This window comes from Molothrus ater, chromosome 11, assembly GCF_012460135.2.
Source record: "Molothrus ater isolate BHLD 08-10-18 breed brown headed cowbird chromosome 11, BPBGC_Mater_1.1, whole genome shotgun sequence".
Lineage (NCBI taxonomy): Eukaryota > Metazoa > Chordata > Aves > Passeriformes > Icteridae > Molothrus > Molothrus ater.
The window spans coordinates 11,350,912-11,367,627 of record NC_050488.2 but is presented as its reverse complement, the minus strand read 5'-3'; the positions used below and the strand labels follow the sequence as shown (position 1 = coordinate 11,367,627).

The window sequence follows — 16,716 nt, the reverse complement described above, 5'->3', positions numbered from 1 at the left end:
ATTTCCCATTTGGAGCACAATGGTTCTCCTAAGTTCATTTCACTAGCTTCTAACTTGCCAGTTGCCAGGTGATAAGAGGTTTTTTGATACTTAAATAATTCTTTTCCTTTTCTCATTGTTTCTGTAGCTATTTCCACCACCTCTATTTTGAAAACAATTGAAAATGGGAAAAACCAATCTAAGTCTAAACGTCTGCCTTTGCCTCTCTACAAAACCAGATTCTTCTCTTTCGTGGTAAAGATCTTCATTAATTTCACTTCAAGGAAAGAATTTAAAGGGAGGAATAGTATTACTCATTTGCCTGCTGCTCTTGGCAGGCAGTGACATGCACAAAGCAAAGCCACAGGTCCTGTTATTGCCTTCAAGTTAAAGGGAGACAGAAACACAGAAACAAAGGCATTGCTGTTTCACAGAAAGAGAAATGAGTAATGCATATTTTGCGGGTCACATTAACCTGTATGGACACTTCTGAGTAATTCTTTGAATCCTGAGGTCCTCAGAAGGTCACTTGCTTCTTAAACATCCATTTACAGTAAACTTAGAAAACATATAGGCCTGGATGAAATGGATCTCAAATGGATTCTCCTTCCACTTTATGTTGAAAATTTTTGCACTCATGTCAGGATCACTGGTCTAGTTTCAGGTTCAGTGGTGGGGCTTTATAACAATATCAGGCATTACAGATAAAAAAACATGTTTAAAGTTGTTTCATAAAGTGAAGAGAATGTCTTCAAGAAAAACATATATTTGGGCAAAAGCTGAACTTGAGAATGTCCACTGTTTTCAGTGAAGCTGTGGCAATTCCTACCAGCAATCCCTTATATTTAATTTCCAACTCTGTTTTGATACTCCTTGCTGAACTCAGGACAGACTGAAGACAGAAACATGGTGAGTGTGTTAGCACAGCACCTAAAACAATGGAATCCCAATCTCAGTTTGGCCTTTCAAGCACTACCAAAATATGCACAAGAATAATTAACAAGAAGCAATCACATTTAGGGGCCTTCTGACTAGCACTGAATACCACAGCTGTCCAGATTAGAGAGTGACAGCCTACAGACCATACCTGACCTATGGGATGAACCTGTCCCAGTCCCAGATGATTTTGCACCATACATTTGCTAATATATTAGTCTGGAAACTGTGATAGTGTGAGAAAAGAAAGGGGCAAGGATATGCAGCCAAACCTGCCTGTGACTGTAAAGCTGATCCTTGACATGTTACAGGGTTTAGAAGCTTTTCCAAAGTGGCCAGAAGCCAAACATTGTGTAGCCAAGTAATCCTAATTCTGGTTCACAATTTCTTCACTTGTACCTTAAATATATCATTTAATAGCCAGACTTCAACTTTAAACATCAAAAATGCTAATTGACAAAGCATTAAGGAGAGAGCAGGAGGGAGATGTGAAGGTCACTCAGCATTCATCTGCTGCTGAGGCTGAGCAATCTCCAAGCCATCCATGACCACAGTGAATGAATCTCCAGTCCCTCTGAAGGTTTGTGGTTGATTCAGGGTGGGGGGGGCAGAATTCTGTGTGCAGAATTGATGGCAGCTACAAACCAGCCTTTCTCAAGAATTCAGCCCCAGACATGCTGAGACAGGGGTGAGGGAGTTTAGGAAGGGTTGTGTGGCCATGAACACAATACAAGGAGGACTAATAATGCCATGAGCCACACCATTAGAGTCTGAAATCAAAAGTTTCCAAGAACCTGTAACATGTGAGAATGTAAGAACAATCACACTGAGCCAGCTGACAGCTCCCTTCAGCCCAGTGCATTGTTTTCAGCATAAGGTAAAGAACATAAGAAACGAGGTGTGTGTATAGAGCAATTCTTCCTCAGGGACAGCCTCCTACTCTCTAGCAATCAACAGTTTATCACAGAGAGATCACACCAGAACTATTGAGTTAAACAGTCACAAACACACCAACCCTCCATAAATTATCCTAATCCCATTTTTAACCTTCATTGATTTCTGACCTGAGCACCATCTCATCGGCAACAAATTTCTAAATGTAACTAGGAGTTGCACAAAAATGTGCTTCTGTGTTACCAGCTGTAAACACAAAATTGGTTGGTGCCATGTAGCTAGTGGCCAGAGCAATGCTCATCTCAGCACAAAGTACTAGACTTCATTAACATCCTGGGTAATTATGGCACCTTAAGTGCTTTTAAATAATAATGATTTAACACAGCCTTGGAAGGAAAAAAAAAGGTATTTTCAGGAGCAGGCAATGTTGGGTATCATCCAAAGTTCCTCCTCTAGCAATGCTCCCTACCCACTGTCTAGACCAAGAATATTCAGATAAGAATCTGACTCCTGATCGCTACACTGGAATCTTAGGCATGAAGACCATCACACATCCCTAGCCAGAATACCTCTCTGTGCTACATGCCACTGCTCTGAGGGCAATAGCACAGTCTGCTGCAAAAGTTATATTAAAATCCTGTAACAGATGGAGGGGAAAAGCCTCCTTTGCCTTCTGCACACAACTGCCTCAATCCCTCCCCACCAGAACTGTTGTGTCTCAAAGACAAAAGCCAAAGGATGGCTGCACAAGCTGTGTTCACTTGGCTGCCTGCAGCAACCCAGTGGATAAACAACAGCCATTTCAGCTGAAGAACTAGGAAAACCATCTAAGTGCATTTCTCATTGGTGGCATTTCCAGGGAAGTGCAAAGCAGCAAAGGATGAAACAAAGAAAAGCAAAACCTTCTGCAAACAGAGATTTCAGCATCTGCATAGCTTGCAGGATTATTTCACATTCAGCATCTGTCTTTGAAGGTGAAACTTTCTATACTGGTCACTGAGGGAACAATTACATGCAAATAAATTGACACCATTAACTCAACAGGGTCTGAAACATATGGGGACAAGTCAGTGAACTTTTTTCTTCCAGAAATAAACTACTTCTATCATGGAAATAATCTTAATGTTTGCTGACACTGTAATTGAGAATTAAAGCTGCAGAAAAATGTGAGGTTTGCTAAAACACAATAGATATATTTTTCCATACAATATATGGCACCAAAATAAGCAGCATTTTGGAGAGGATAATTAATCAGTGTTCTCTTGCTGAAGTTCTTTTAATTGTCTATGATGGTCTGTGCTGGGGGAGACTATTGAGTTTTAACAGGGAACAAGATCAGGCACCATGGGGAATACTTACATGAATAAAGATTGCATGATCAAGATTTTTGATCTGGGAATTGCTATTCTGTAATCATGTGTAAAGCACCAGGAGTGCCCCTGGCACTGCATATATAATAATAAACTATTAACAATAAATCATGTAATTAAATCGTCACTTTGAACATTCTTTCCATAATTCTTGCCTCAGATTTAAGTTCCCACATCAGACATGTTAGGTCCTCATAATATTATTAAAGCTCCTACACTTCAGCTTTTAAAATTCCCCTAGGGATCTATTGTTTCTTTGTTTAATGTGTTTATGAACCAAAAGCCCCATTAAATACAATAGGGAAACTCCCAGACCTTTTAAAACTTTGCCACCAGAGACATTTCTTAGGAAACAGGACCATTTTTGTCATTCCATCGTGTAACTATTGGAAAGTCTATTGATCAGAGCAGTTCCAGGAGAAAAACAAAAGAAATATTCCACTTCCATGGGTCATCAGGTCATTAAGGCCACAAAGCTACACACAAGGCAGAACTGCTACAGACAGAGTTTTCCCTCCTCCATAGCATCTGGTCATTCACACAATCCCATATTAAGAATATTTTCTGTTAAAATTGAGCTTTGTGCCTCATTGCCTTTGTAGACACTGTCTGTAAGGATAAGAGCAACCCCACTTGTATTTCCTTGGTCTGGAAGGTGAGAGATGGGCACATGCTTATGTTCCTCTAAACCCACACTGTACATTGTCCTCCTCAGATTTCAATAGAACATTTGGTCTGAGACAGGATGCTGCCAAAAACAGTAGAAATTTTGATAATCAAACACTGACTTTTAAAAATGAATGTCCATCTACCTTCAACAGGACTTAAATATGGAGAGAGATCTACAGAGAGGAGAAGAGAAGGATGAAGCTACTATCAATGTGCTGAAAAAGCTGGAATTTATCAGAAAAATACTTCATGGTCTGAACCCTTGTTGAAAATTATTTGACACTGTAATCCAGTGTATGCTATGGTTTATTTTAGAAGGGTTATTTTTTCCAGCTGTGAGATTCTCCTCAATTGCTTGCCACATTTCTCTAAAAGGTAAAACTCATCCAGAATTTATTTAAGTCTCTTTGGTGAAGCCACGAAGGATAAGCTGGGCTGCTGTGATTTATCAATCACAATTCAAAGAAGGCACAAAGCTAAGTGGGGAGTTCACACTTGTGTAAAAATACACCCAAGGGATATGCAGAGTTCCTGTGTAACAGCCTAAGTCTAAACTGAAAAATGCCTGGCAACACCATGCCAGTGAAGATGGTTCAGTTTCTCAACATAAAAGAGCTTAGAATGAGGTTAGTGTGAGCCATGGGTGAAATGGAAATTCCTTTCGCCTTGACTAATGCATTTTAAGTGACTCCCACTTAGGGTCAGAAAATTACAAGTTCTGTTTTGTTAAACAGTTAAAAAAACCAAACATAATCTGCGTTAGGCTGGAAAGTTCTACATTCCAGTGAACACGAGGGATGGTGAACATAGCCTGTGGCCAAACACAGCCCACGCAGAGCTTCACACTGTTGAAGCTTTCATCTTCAGCACCCCAAGGTACAGCCCACAGAGACTGCAGGATCCCAACAGGCAGTGCTCCATCCTGCTCCAGCCTAACGCATTCCACATGCCAGGACCTGCATCCCCATGAGCTGCACTGTCACACCACAGCTGAGGAGGCTGGCTGCCCACTGTGCAAGCATTCAGGAGCTGGGGGCTTCATTTGGACTTCACGAGGATGAGACCAAGGTGCAAGTTCTGTAACCAGCACAGCTCCCACAGGGCTGCTTCTTATTCAGGAGTTACTAATGAATAGTGAACGTACTCACCCTTCAGTTTGGTGATTCCTGATAAACTCCATTCTCATGTGATACATGTCCTGTTGCAGTAAGGCAGAAAAATTATAAAGAAAGGCCTCATGAAATGAAGCCTGCTCTCCTGGAATAAGTGGCTGGCCTTGTCAGGCCGGCCCTGTGCAAGCTCCCATGTGAAAGCAATCCTGGTGTGAGCAGCTCGTTAGCATTACAAGCTACACCTGGGTGAAAAACAACCTGTATAAACTGTTTTACACCATTGGATAGGAAAATGAAAACCATCTCTCACAAACAACTTTTTCTGCATGTACACACCAAGAGTTTGAGTGACCAGTTAATACAGAATAACAACTTGGTACTAACCAATAAAGTAATTGGCAGGAAAGCTCCTAACCAATTGGAGTCACACAGGAGGTCTGTAAAACTGTATAAAAATGAGGTACGTGAATAAAGAGAGGGTTTTTTTCCACCATGAAGAAAATGGAGTCCAGTGTGATTTATTCCCATATCTCCCATGATAATATTAACAAGTCACTAAAAGATACAAACCAACTATATTTTGGAGCATGTCACTCCTATCTCTCAAAATTAATATGGAAATAGAATATCTGCTTAGTTGTGAAGATATCTGAAGAAATATGATCATGCAAAAATTCACATAATCAGGGGAGTTTTCATGGTAGGTAATTTATATTTCACAATTCAGTGTTAAATAAGGACAAATGTTAGAAAAATGAAGCTTGGATAAATGAAGCTGCAGCTCCATCTCTGTAATACCTTTACAGGACTTCATGGTATAACTGCAATGAAGAGATCTGGTATCATAATCTACTTTCCCAGATTGCCAGTGGAAAGTTATAACTATGATTAATATAGATATGGTATCTCACTAATAAAAAATGTTGCAGACAAGTCCTCGATACCCCTGTGAAACGGCCACAAACAGGGTTTGCATGCCAAGAGTTCCAGTGGAGTCAGATGACTGCCTAGGGTAGCTCCAAAGTTACTGGTACAAAAACCCTTCTAGAGGTAGCAGTGTGTTCATGACATCTGAGTTCTTCAGCTGTGGTAACAGAATAAGAAAGGACTACAATAAATTTGTAATTTCTCATTCCTAGATCTTGCGCCAAATCTGAGGATCACATCTTGTTTCTTAGCCTAGTATTCTACTCTGTGCTTTGAGTTACCTTTTGTTGAGTTGAACTTTATAGCTCATCAGCTCTCTCTCTAGAGAAAGAGATTAGAGATGGAGTTATTCAGGATTGATCCTTTTTTTGGTTTTGTTGGGTTTTTTTTTAAGTCTCACACTCAAAAATATCTTTTCATCTTCTTAGTATTAAACCCATATGGAACCTGATACTCTACTAATATTAATCACTTTTGTTTGCTATATTTATAGAAGGAAACCATATTTTATCCTGTAGGTTTAGTTAAATTCCTCCTCCAGTGCCTTCACTATTGGAGGTTCCAGTGTTCTCCATGGTAGCAGTGGAACAGTGGAAACAATGATCCATGTGCTCCTGGCCAGGCAGCATTCCTGGGTTGGAGACCCTTCACAGAGGACAGGGGTGTACCCTGTTAGCAGTTCTGCCACTGCTCAGCATGCAACCTTGGACAAAATGTTTAATTGTAATATCCTGCTTTCTTTTCTTCAGATGAAAGAAATTAGACAATAATTTATAGCCTCCTTTTAAAATGCTCTCAGATTTATGAATGAAGCAATCCTCCTTCTCTTGCTATTGCATTCCTGCAATGGCTTTTTGTTGGAAACAAAGGATGTCGTGATAGAAGGGTGACTAATAAGCAACCTAACACCCAAAGGAATCTAGTACTAGGACAGCATGACCTGCAGTTATTCTGCTCCTCTTAGACACACACCCAGGTTTAGCAGTCATCCTACACAACTCCCTCGACTATCAGAACAATAAAAAAAGGAAAAAATAAATAAATAAGGTATGTATTTTGTCCCAAGCTTACTGCTCAAAGGACACAAAATAATAAGTTAATTCCTAACTTACAGAGCATTTATTTGGAGGAAACTCTGGGAAGGAATCCTATGGAAATTAACCCTTGCTTCTCTGGATGTTATTACTACATGCAGAGCTTCCATAATTCTCAAAAATTTCCTAGTCCTTAGAAGTAGAAAGTGCCCTGATTAGTTTCTCACATAACAATCCAACCCATAAATGCTGGAGCCAGGCTGGAGGGAGCAGTTATGCAACAGGCCATGAAAGAGAAAAAACTGCTTGAGGCCAATTGGCTGCTTACATCATATATTTTCATGCTCTGTTTACAACCTCTCTGTGTAGGCATCTCACAATTCTGCTGTATAAGTTGTGGGTGAATATCCCTTGATAAAGTAAGAAAAAAACAAACAAACAACTTATTGAATGTTCACATCAAATTTCAACTCAACAGTCTTTTAAGTGTCTCATGTTGAATGAAGGGTTTGCTTCACTAATAGGCTGACTAGGATGAGTGAGGATAGGTTCTATATAACTCCTAGGAATTATTTTTTGAGACCACAGATCACACCAGATTCTTCTTAACTCATTGTATGTATTCTTGCTTGGTCAAGAACCAGCAGATCTCTGTTGAAAGTGTGATGATGGGACTGCTTCTCTCTGTGATTTCTCTCTGTGCAGCTGAGCCAGGTGAAGAATATTTTCCCTTGCTTTCCAGAGCTGTGTATCAAGGTTGGCACCAGAGTCAGATGGAGAAATGTCCATTGGGGAAGCTTCATCCCAGCTATGTCAGAGCCCTTCACAAGAATGAAACCTTTTACCCTGTTTGTAGGACAACTGTACTAAAAAAAAAAGGAAACGTAATGGAAATTTAAAGTGAACTTCATGTTCAGTACCTGAAAATATTTCCCCTTAACTTATGAGACTGCACACGAGAGAGGGAAAAAAATCCTTGTATGGGCATCACAGTGCCTCAAGAAAGCAAAAATAGCACCAGCAGCTGGCTTTAGGATTGGGTACAGAGGACAGAGATCTTGTGTTACCCACAGGATGTTGCAAACCTGGAAGCTGCAAGCAAACAGCACTGCTAGGTTCAGGTTGGTTTTCAGGGAATAAATGCAGGGCAAGGAAGATATAAAGGCTTAACATTTAAACATTAAAATAGTCTCCATTACATAAGAAAATCTCCACTGAGATTAGAGCTTGTGCTCTATGGATAGGATCACATTAATTCAGAAACAGTTCTGAATATTTGAATTACACCCACAGGCTGCAATAGTGATCCGAAGGTTTGGTATAAGAAAGTTGTTGAGAATTTTGTTCAATTTAACCACAGTGTATCCTCTTGGGCTGCAGTGGAGCTTTGGATCTCTTGCCTTTTATAAGCAGCACGTCAGTCAACAAGAATTTAGCTTGGAGGAATGCATTACAAATGTAGAACAAATCAAATTAGCTCTCAGATGTTATCTGTTGATATCTCATTTCTTCCTCAGACTTCTAACCACTGGAACACATCTGGGCAGTTGGGGGAGGCAACTGTTTTACTAAAAAGTACTAAATATAGGTGCTATAGAACACATTACAACATGCTGCATTGCCACTCCACCTCCAGCACAGGATGAACTGGGAACAGTTACCTGCTGGAAAAAGATAATTCAGTCTAGCTAACATGTCACCTTTACAGAATAAAAAGGCAACTTAATAATTGCAATTATATGCTAAGGATGAGTGACAAAGTCATCTGTTGCAGCAGCTATTTAAAGAAATCAAGATTTGGAGCACCATTTACTTGTTTCAAATTTTCCCTGCTAGAAATTTGAAGGCTCCTGAAGAATTCAATAATGCATTCCATGAAGAAAACTACAGGATTTATCCTTAATATCCTACATACTTTAACAGAAATTTAGAGCAGCATTTTTTCTTCTTTTTAAACGGAAATAGTTTGCTTACCTGAAAGTTGTGATGCCCCAAGAACAGACTGGGAAAGGAATTATATTAGTTGCTTGGTCGAAGTTTTACACAGCGTTTCACCCTGATCAGCATTAAGTGATGAGCTCCAGTGACACACACTTGATGCATCAGACTGGAGGTTTTACTGCCCAACACTTCAGTGGATTCAAGAAGAGCAAATGAAAATTTACTGAAGCAGCAGTGCCACAACTGTGAGTTCTGTTAGGTAGCAATTAGACTAAGAATCACATAATAAACTGTGCTATTGATAGCAAAAGCTTTGCAGCCTCCCTTATCCACAAAGATGGTAATTTTTCTGTGCCATAGCTGAGTGCTGTGAGAAAGGAACAGGAGTAAGTTGCCTGCAGCACTAAGGTTTCCTTTAGAGGCTAAAACTAATCCACTATTGCAGAAGAGTTTAGGAAATTCAAGCTTTGACTTGCCAGTTTAAAGCCCCTGGTGAAAGTTCCTTGCTCAAGTCACCCTGAAACAGGCTAGAGGACTACATCATCTACTGCAGGCACTGACATGGGCTTTGGGGGACATGAACCAACAGACTGAGACCCAAGGCCACCATGTTTAGCCAGCCCAGGTGTGTAAAACATAATTCCTTATCAGAAAATTATTAAATAACTGGTTCTAAAAGTCTAGAGCAATTTTCACGATTAAAACCAAAGAGAAAGTCGCAAAATATGCCTACATTTGGATATCCTGATGCCTTCCCTGCGCACCTTGAGGAAGTAAATGTTCATGTTGACCATGTGCCACCCAGAGGAACACTTTGCTAAAACCCCTCTTTGTGGTGAGTCATTAGCCAGCTCCTCCTAAGGCTTGTGCAGTGCTCTCTGCAGCAGCCTGTCCACCCAGCCAGACAGCGAGCACGCCTGCCTCGTCCCCTGCTGGTGCAGGCAATCACATCATAAACTGATCAAATGCCATTGTACAACTCAATAGGCTTTTTGGACTAAGTTTCCAAAATTTGGGAGTGGGCCTTTCTTCCATTCAAACTAATTTGGGCAACAATGAAAAAATTCACTCATGAACAAGGCTTCTGACTACATCTTTTTCCGTCAGTGGTTCTTGTTTTCCGCTCCAACCCACATCATCTATTCTCTTCCTTCCACCCATTCTTCCCCCCAAAAAAGGCTGGCCTGGACACTGTGCTTCAATTTTCTGCAGAACTTTCTATTTTTCTTTCCCATTCTTTTTGTTTAGCATATGAAAGGAGCTTCCTGTTTAGAAACATGGGAGTCCTACACCCTCAGTAATGATGTATTCAGCCCATCAGTGATCTTGGCATGAATGCCTTAAAACGTTAATAAGTCTGATGGGATTTTCTGTACATGTCATCATCATCAGTTCAAAAAACAATGCACAGCATTTGTCATCTTGAACTGAATCAGCTCCCTTCCCAGTCCTCTGGTTCTAGTAAAGAAAATCTAGTAAGAGGGCTTAGTAGTTTTTTTCTCTTAAGTATTTCAGATGATAGATTTCCAATGAAATCTACAGAACAGAAACAGAAGCACCAAGAGGAGAAAGTGCTGTTGCAGAATTCCCAACATGATCAATACTGTCCTGCTTTTCCAGCCCTGAATCCCTGCAGTAGCCTGCCAATGCTCACACTGATCAGGGCTTACTATAACTGAATTGTCCAAATCCCGGGCTTGTCCTGTGCTAGGGAATAGGAATGAAATATGTAATGTAATCCCTGTTCAACTTTTTAAAAAACCAAACAAAACACATTCCCCCAAACCCTACATGGCCTAGAACAAAATTATATATTTTTTAAATATGTAGGATGGATTCAAAATCTATTTATGTGGGTCAAAAAAAAAGGTGGCACCAGCGGTGACTTGAAATAAACTGAAATATTTGTCTCTTCAGGAGTTTAATGTACAGAAACACCTAAGTGCAGGCAGTTCCCCTGGGCTGAATTTGAACAGCAGTGGAGTTCTCCAGTGAAGGCAGTGGGCAGCACTTGAATCAGTGGGTGCAGCAGCAGAACCAACACAACAAGGGCTGCTCCTCTCCAAGCAGGGCTCAGCAGCACAGGGGCCAAGCTCAGTTTATCCTATATGGTGCAATTCTTCAGCTAATTCTTCTCTGAGAAAAGCTGCCAGCCTGGAGCTCGTGCATCTTAACCTCTGACAAAGCAAGGCACATGCACTGCTTCACTTTAACTCTTGTGGGGACTTGCTCTGTGCCTACATAAACATCAAAACATATTTTGATTTTTACTTCTGGGTGAGCAGCAGAGTTAATTTAAAACTGTCGGCAAGTGTCATCCTAATTAAAAACAAATGACTAATTGTACAAGTACAGGGCCTGTTGACACAGGCTACAAATATCAAAGCCAACAAAGCCTGAATTTGAGGAAAAGCAGCACCATCTAGTGCCCTGCAGTAGTCAGATCCTAAAATCAATTTCACAAGCCCACAGAGAAATTTCAAGATAGCAAACACTCACAAAACCAGTAGGACACCAGAGGTTTAACTCTATCAGCACTTCTGATAAAAGGAATTGTGTAGTAATAGTCTCGTTAAAAAAGAGCTCCCAACAGTGAGATGTTTTCAGGAAGAACAGAAATTCTTTAAAGACAAACTAAGAAATTATTCTGCCATCTATAAAAGAGACGCAGTCCAAAGGCTAAAACTTACCAGAAGGCTACTAGTGTCTATAAAAAGCTGCTAGAAATAGAAAGCCAAGCTTCAAGAAGTTCAATAATATTAAAAGTTCTAGCAGACTGAAAACATAAGACAATATGAAGAGGCCTTGAGATTTGTGAAAACTTGAGAAAATATAATATGAAAATTAACATAAATTATTTTTCAATCTTATCAGGAATAGATATCTTGACAAATGGTTAATACAGCAAACATATGATCAAAAAGTAGGAAGAACAATATGAAAGAGACCAGACTGCAAAAAACTTTTCAAATGCTTTGGATTTTTTAAATTTTATTTGGGGGTTTGTTGTTTGGTTTTTTCAGGAGTTCATTTAGGGTGATGTTCTTCTGTTGTTGTTTTCTTGTTTGTGGGGATTTGTTTGTTTGGGAAGGGATGATTGTTTTCTTCTTTTTTTTTAATCCACATTTATGATGGAGGAGAGACTTAGACTGGCTCCTGCTCCAGACAGCTCATTTCAAATCAGAGGATCAAGGATGCTACTGGCCACAAAACAGTAACAGATCTTTATAATTAGGCAGTAAATACCCAAGAAATCAATTAGACAATAATTGAGCTGCCAACCACCATGATCTCTCACTTAAAAAGTAGCAGGTAACAAATGAGACAATTTTTAATGAGTTTTCCAGAGATTTATGTAGGTGAGCTGACTTTTCCACTGTGCTGATATCCTGTGATATAAAAATATTGTACATACAGATAATTGTGTTATGCTGGTGAATATGGCTCAAGTAAAGGGTATGTGGGACTCACATCCATTGTCATTCTCAGAGTCTACCAGTGTTATTAACAGATATGAATTCTAAAATTGATTAAGGTAGAAATTCCTGATTTGCCAGCATTTTGACTATCATGCCAGTCCTCCAATACAAAAATCCAAGTACAAAAAGGAATGGAGAAAAAAAGTTATTGGCAGACCTTGCATTCCTCACCACTGCCTCAAGCTACAGCCTTTTATGAAGATTTCTAACTGTAGGAGAAAGTGCCAGAGTAAGCTGCTTTTGCTAACCCTACAGAGAACCTAAGTAATTAAGTTTAAATCAAAGGTCAAGCTTTGTAGGAAGTGGAGACCTACATCTCTCATATAACTCTAAAACATAATTATAGCACAAGTGTCCTTTTTTCACACAAGAAGGAAAGCAAACTGCAAACAAGGTGGGCATGGGAAAGTATGTATTAAAAAAGAGCTTTGTTCAGGTCCTAGTGCACCTTCACTACAGATAATTTATGAGCATCCTTAGGCATCCAGCAGAATTTCATGTCTTCAAGAACTGAAACATGGTACAAACAGTGGGAAATGAATGCAGCAGGCAACTCAATAGCATGTGAGCCATAACCTCAGTCTCTACTTATGGCCTTTGCAACTGTTAACAAAGCCACAATGAAAATATCTGAAAACATTGCACTGAAGCCCATCTTCTTTATCTTAGGTGGGAGATTCATATAAACACCATTTCCCTACAATGAGGATACACATCACAAATTTGAACACAGAGCCATGAATTGCAGCACCATTGATTGATGTAGTGTTGTCCCCAAAACCAGTAATCTGCAAGACTTGGGTATTAGTAAGGACAGAAGTTAAAACAAACCACTGAAGATATTGCTTTCTCGGACTGTGAGGCTGATACTATAACCTAATAAAGCACTAGCTCTAAGGAGGAACACAGACCCCCACCAACACAAAAAACATGACAAATCAAATCTCAAAGACAAACCAAAATTTATTTAAAACAACAAAAAAAAGGCAGTGCTACTGCCAAGATAGAAAAAAATTAGGGATTCTTTTACTGAATGTGACAAGGAATGCAATTTACAGCAGTTTACATTAATTCTGAGATCAGGTGGGGTTTTACACTGCTTCAATTGAAATGTACTTTCTGCAAGACAAACTGGTTCCCCTTCCCCTCCCCTTTTCAAAAGAACTGACAAAAATATCCTATAAAAAACATTTACAGAACTTTGAGACATGATTGAAACATGAACCACTGTCCAAAAATCTGGAACTTTCCAAGAAGGTTAAGTCCTTTGTTGCTTCAACCAACCCTCAACGGGGGAGCAACAAGCACAACGCCATCGCCTCTGACAAAGAGCATGGGAATATTCCTCTTGGTAGACTGTGAAGAAGGAAAGAAAAGTTTACATTTACAAAACATTCATTTCAATCATAAAAATACATCTGAAACAACTCCAACAAACCAATGTGCTGGCATGCTGAAGAGAACAAAACAATTAACACCAAGTCTCTACATATCCTCTGTACTTTCATAACAGTTTGTCCAAATCCTGTTAGAGCTTGGTTCAAGAAACAGTCAGCAATAAACTACTTTAACAATATAACACAGTGTAGTTTTAAATAAAAAGAAAAAATCTGTGAGGATAAATTAACTCGTCTTTCAGTCCTTACTTTATAAATCTCTTCATAGGTTTCTTCATCAATCTCTATTGTAGTCACAGTTTCTTCCACATCACCCAAAATCATATTTAAGTGCTGATCATACGCCTGCAGAAATTAAGTTTAGTTTACTATGTTTTCCAAAATTCAAAAATGAGTTTATTAAAATGAGAATTTTATCAAGACTTTGAGACATAAATAGTTTAGTCTGATTTTGACCAAAACATCAGTTCTAGTTACAACTCAACACAAACATAAACAAATGAGAACTCTGCAGCAGGAAAAAGAATGCACGACATTTACATTTACTGAAACACCTGCAGGAAATAGCTCTGAAGCATTCTGTGAGATCACTTACAAGATTTCAGAGACAGACAGACTTTGTTAACATTAAACCAGCTCCACACTGCTGCCAGTCCAGCCTCCTGGAATTGACTGCCCTGGGGCAACTTACAGGGTATGCAGTGCTACAAAACCTTATACACGTGTCCCAAAAGCCTTACAAAAACACGGTGCAAACTACCTGTGTCCCTCATGGATCTCTCATTATCTCTGTGTTTCCAAAGGAGTTGAGGCCCAGTTAATTCATGGGGCAACTGGTTCTCTTCCCCAGCAGAGCACAGCACTCAGGGAGGCTGACTTAACAGAAAGCAAGAACCTGAGAACCCAGCTGAGCACCTGTCCCATCACACCTCCCAGGGTGTACCCCCAGGGATTCTTGTTTGATAGTGATGACCTCAGTCTAGAAGAGGCCTCAGGGTACATCACATGAAGAGGCCTGCAGCATTAGTGCTTATTTCACAGACAGAGAAATAGATGCCAAAAGCAGTGAATCAGTTGCTTGGTATCATTCAGGAGATAGGAAAAACAAAATACATCTCTTGATTTTCTAGGGTAGCAGTTAACACCTGACAAAGTACAGAGAAAATGAGATTTTTTCCACCAATCACATTACAGTTATGGTAACTAAGACAATTCTTAACCTACTTCCTCCAACCCCTTCTGCATTTTCAAGCATGAGATGCAATTACTCATGTTTAAAACTATTTTTTTCAACAACCAATGGAATATTACAGGTAAACTTGTTTAACGGACTGTTGTACATAAAGAAAAGCTGCCCGGTGCTTAGCTGAATGAGCATGATAATGTTGTGAAAGTTTTACTTACATGTAATCTGCCTCTAAGCTCTCTGTCATTCCTCATTTTGACATAGATTCGCTCATCTAGACTGAGTCTGATGAGATCAAGTGGCTCCTCTACAGTATTTGTTGTTTGTTGCTAAAAAAAAAAAAAAGCATTATTTGTACAGAAGCCGCCTGTAAACTTTTCCATTCCTCAATGTTTGTGAGACACAGAAAACAAAGGAGTGAAAACACAGGTGCAAATACTTGAAATCATTCCATCAGATCCTGGTGAATCTGAGTGCTGCTGATTTACCACTCTACTGACACTCACCAGCTCTGAGCAATGTGAGGCAAAAGATTTCAGTTTAGTCTGCAGCAAATCCTTCTTCACACACAAGGGGACTGAAACAAGATGATCTTGAGGGTCCCTTCTAACACAATCCATTTTATAACTCTGTGAACTTTTTTTCCTACCAGCAGCCACAGTTTACACTGCAGGAACCAGCAGCACCATGGCTATGCCATGGCACAGTGCAGCTGAACAAGCAGAACCCAGGCTGACAGTGATGCCGGCACAGGGCAGTACCCGCGTGATAAAAATGGGAGCAGGCTCTAGGTACTAAAGTGATTTCAGCATTTATGATAAGAAGAAAGGCCTAAAGCAAGGGGGCCCGTGGCCAGAGCAGGAGTGTTCTGTCGAGGATGCTGCAGTGCCAGCACTGGGGCTTCTTTTCAGTCCCCGATGTCCCAGATGGAGAGGCACGGCTTCAGTGGGTCAGAAGCCCCTTTTTATCCTGTTTTTTGTCCCTTTGGATAGGTTTATATTTGGATCCTTCATTTGCACGAAGGTTTAAGGCTCTTGATTAGCCCATTACAGTGCTGTCCAGGCTGGCTTGTTTTGCTTGGGGGTGCTGCACTTCACTTACGTGTAATATAGTACTTTGAGTACCGTATTTCTTATAACTAATCTTTTAACCCCTTTTACCACAACCAAACTAACAGTACATGCTTAACGATCTATTAACTATTTACAACAGTTTCTAACCTATTTTTAACACTCGGGGGCTCGCACACCCTGCCCTGCACACTCCCCGCTCCCGAGCCCTCGCTGGGGCGCACAGCAGCCAGGCCGGGCCCCGAGGCTGCCGTGGAACCTCAACACAGAGCGGCCTGAGGCCCCTTGCTGTGAGAAAGGCGCACTGCGAGGATCGCAACGAAAAAAGGGTGAAGACCTCCTCTTCCATATGTCATGCATGTCCCATATTTCCGTTCTAGCTACCGCCATCCTTCAGAGCCCAGCGCATTGCCCTCAGCAGCTTTCCCCCTTTCCCTCCCCCAGCAGTGGCCGGGGTCAGCGGGCCCGCAGCGAGCCCTGCCTGCGCCCCGGCAGCGGCACAAGCCTCGCGGCCGAGCGGGGATTTCCCCTCGCTCGGGAAGCGCTCCCGGGGCCGCGCCTCACGGGGGGCCCGGGCGCGCCCGGCCCGGCCGCGCAGCCCGGAGCTGCCTCCCCTGCAGCGGCCGAAAGAGCCGAGAGCTGCTCACCTGGTCCACCTCATCCGCCATCTTTCAAACCACCTCCCGCGCCCGCCCGCGAGACTTTATGGCCCGGCCCCTTCC

The 16,716-nt window shown here is 40.9% G+C and overlaps 1 protein-coding gene across 1 annotated transcript; it reads right to left on the bottom strand.

Moving 5' to 3' along the window:
* Window positions 1-13,286: 13,286 nt before the first annotated feature.
* Window positions 13,287-16,690, bottom strand: LSM3 (LSM3 homolog, U6 small nuclear RNA and mRNA degradation associated). Its single transcript, XM_036390970.2, has 4 exons — window positions 16,642-16,690; window positions 15,143-15,253; window positions 13,988-14,083; window positions 13,287-13,697 (listed from the first exon to the last, which is right to left on the bottom strand). The coding sequence occupies exons 1-4, from the start codon at window positions 16,660-16,662 to the stop codon at window positions 13,617-13,619; spliced, it is 309 nt and encodes a 102-aa protein (XP_036246863.1). The 5' UTR covers window positions 16,663-16,690; the 3' UTR covers window positions 13,287-13,616.
* Window positions 16,691-16,716: the final 26 nt, after the last annotated feature.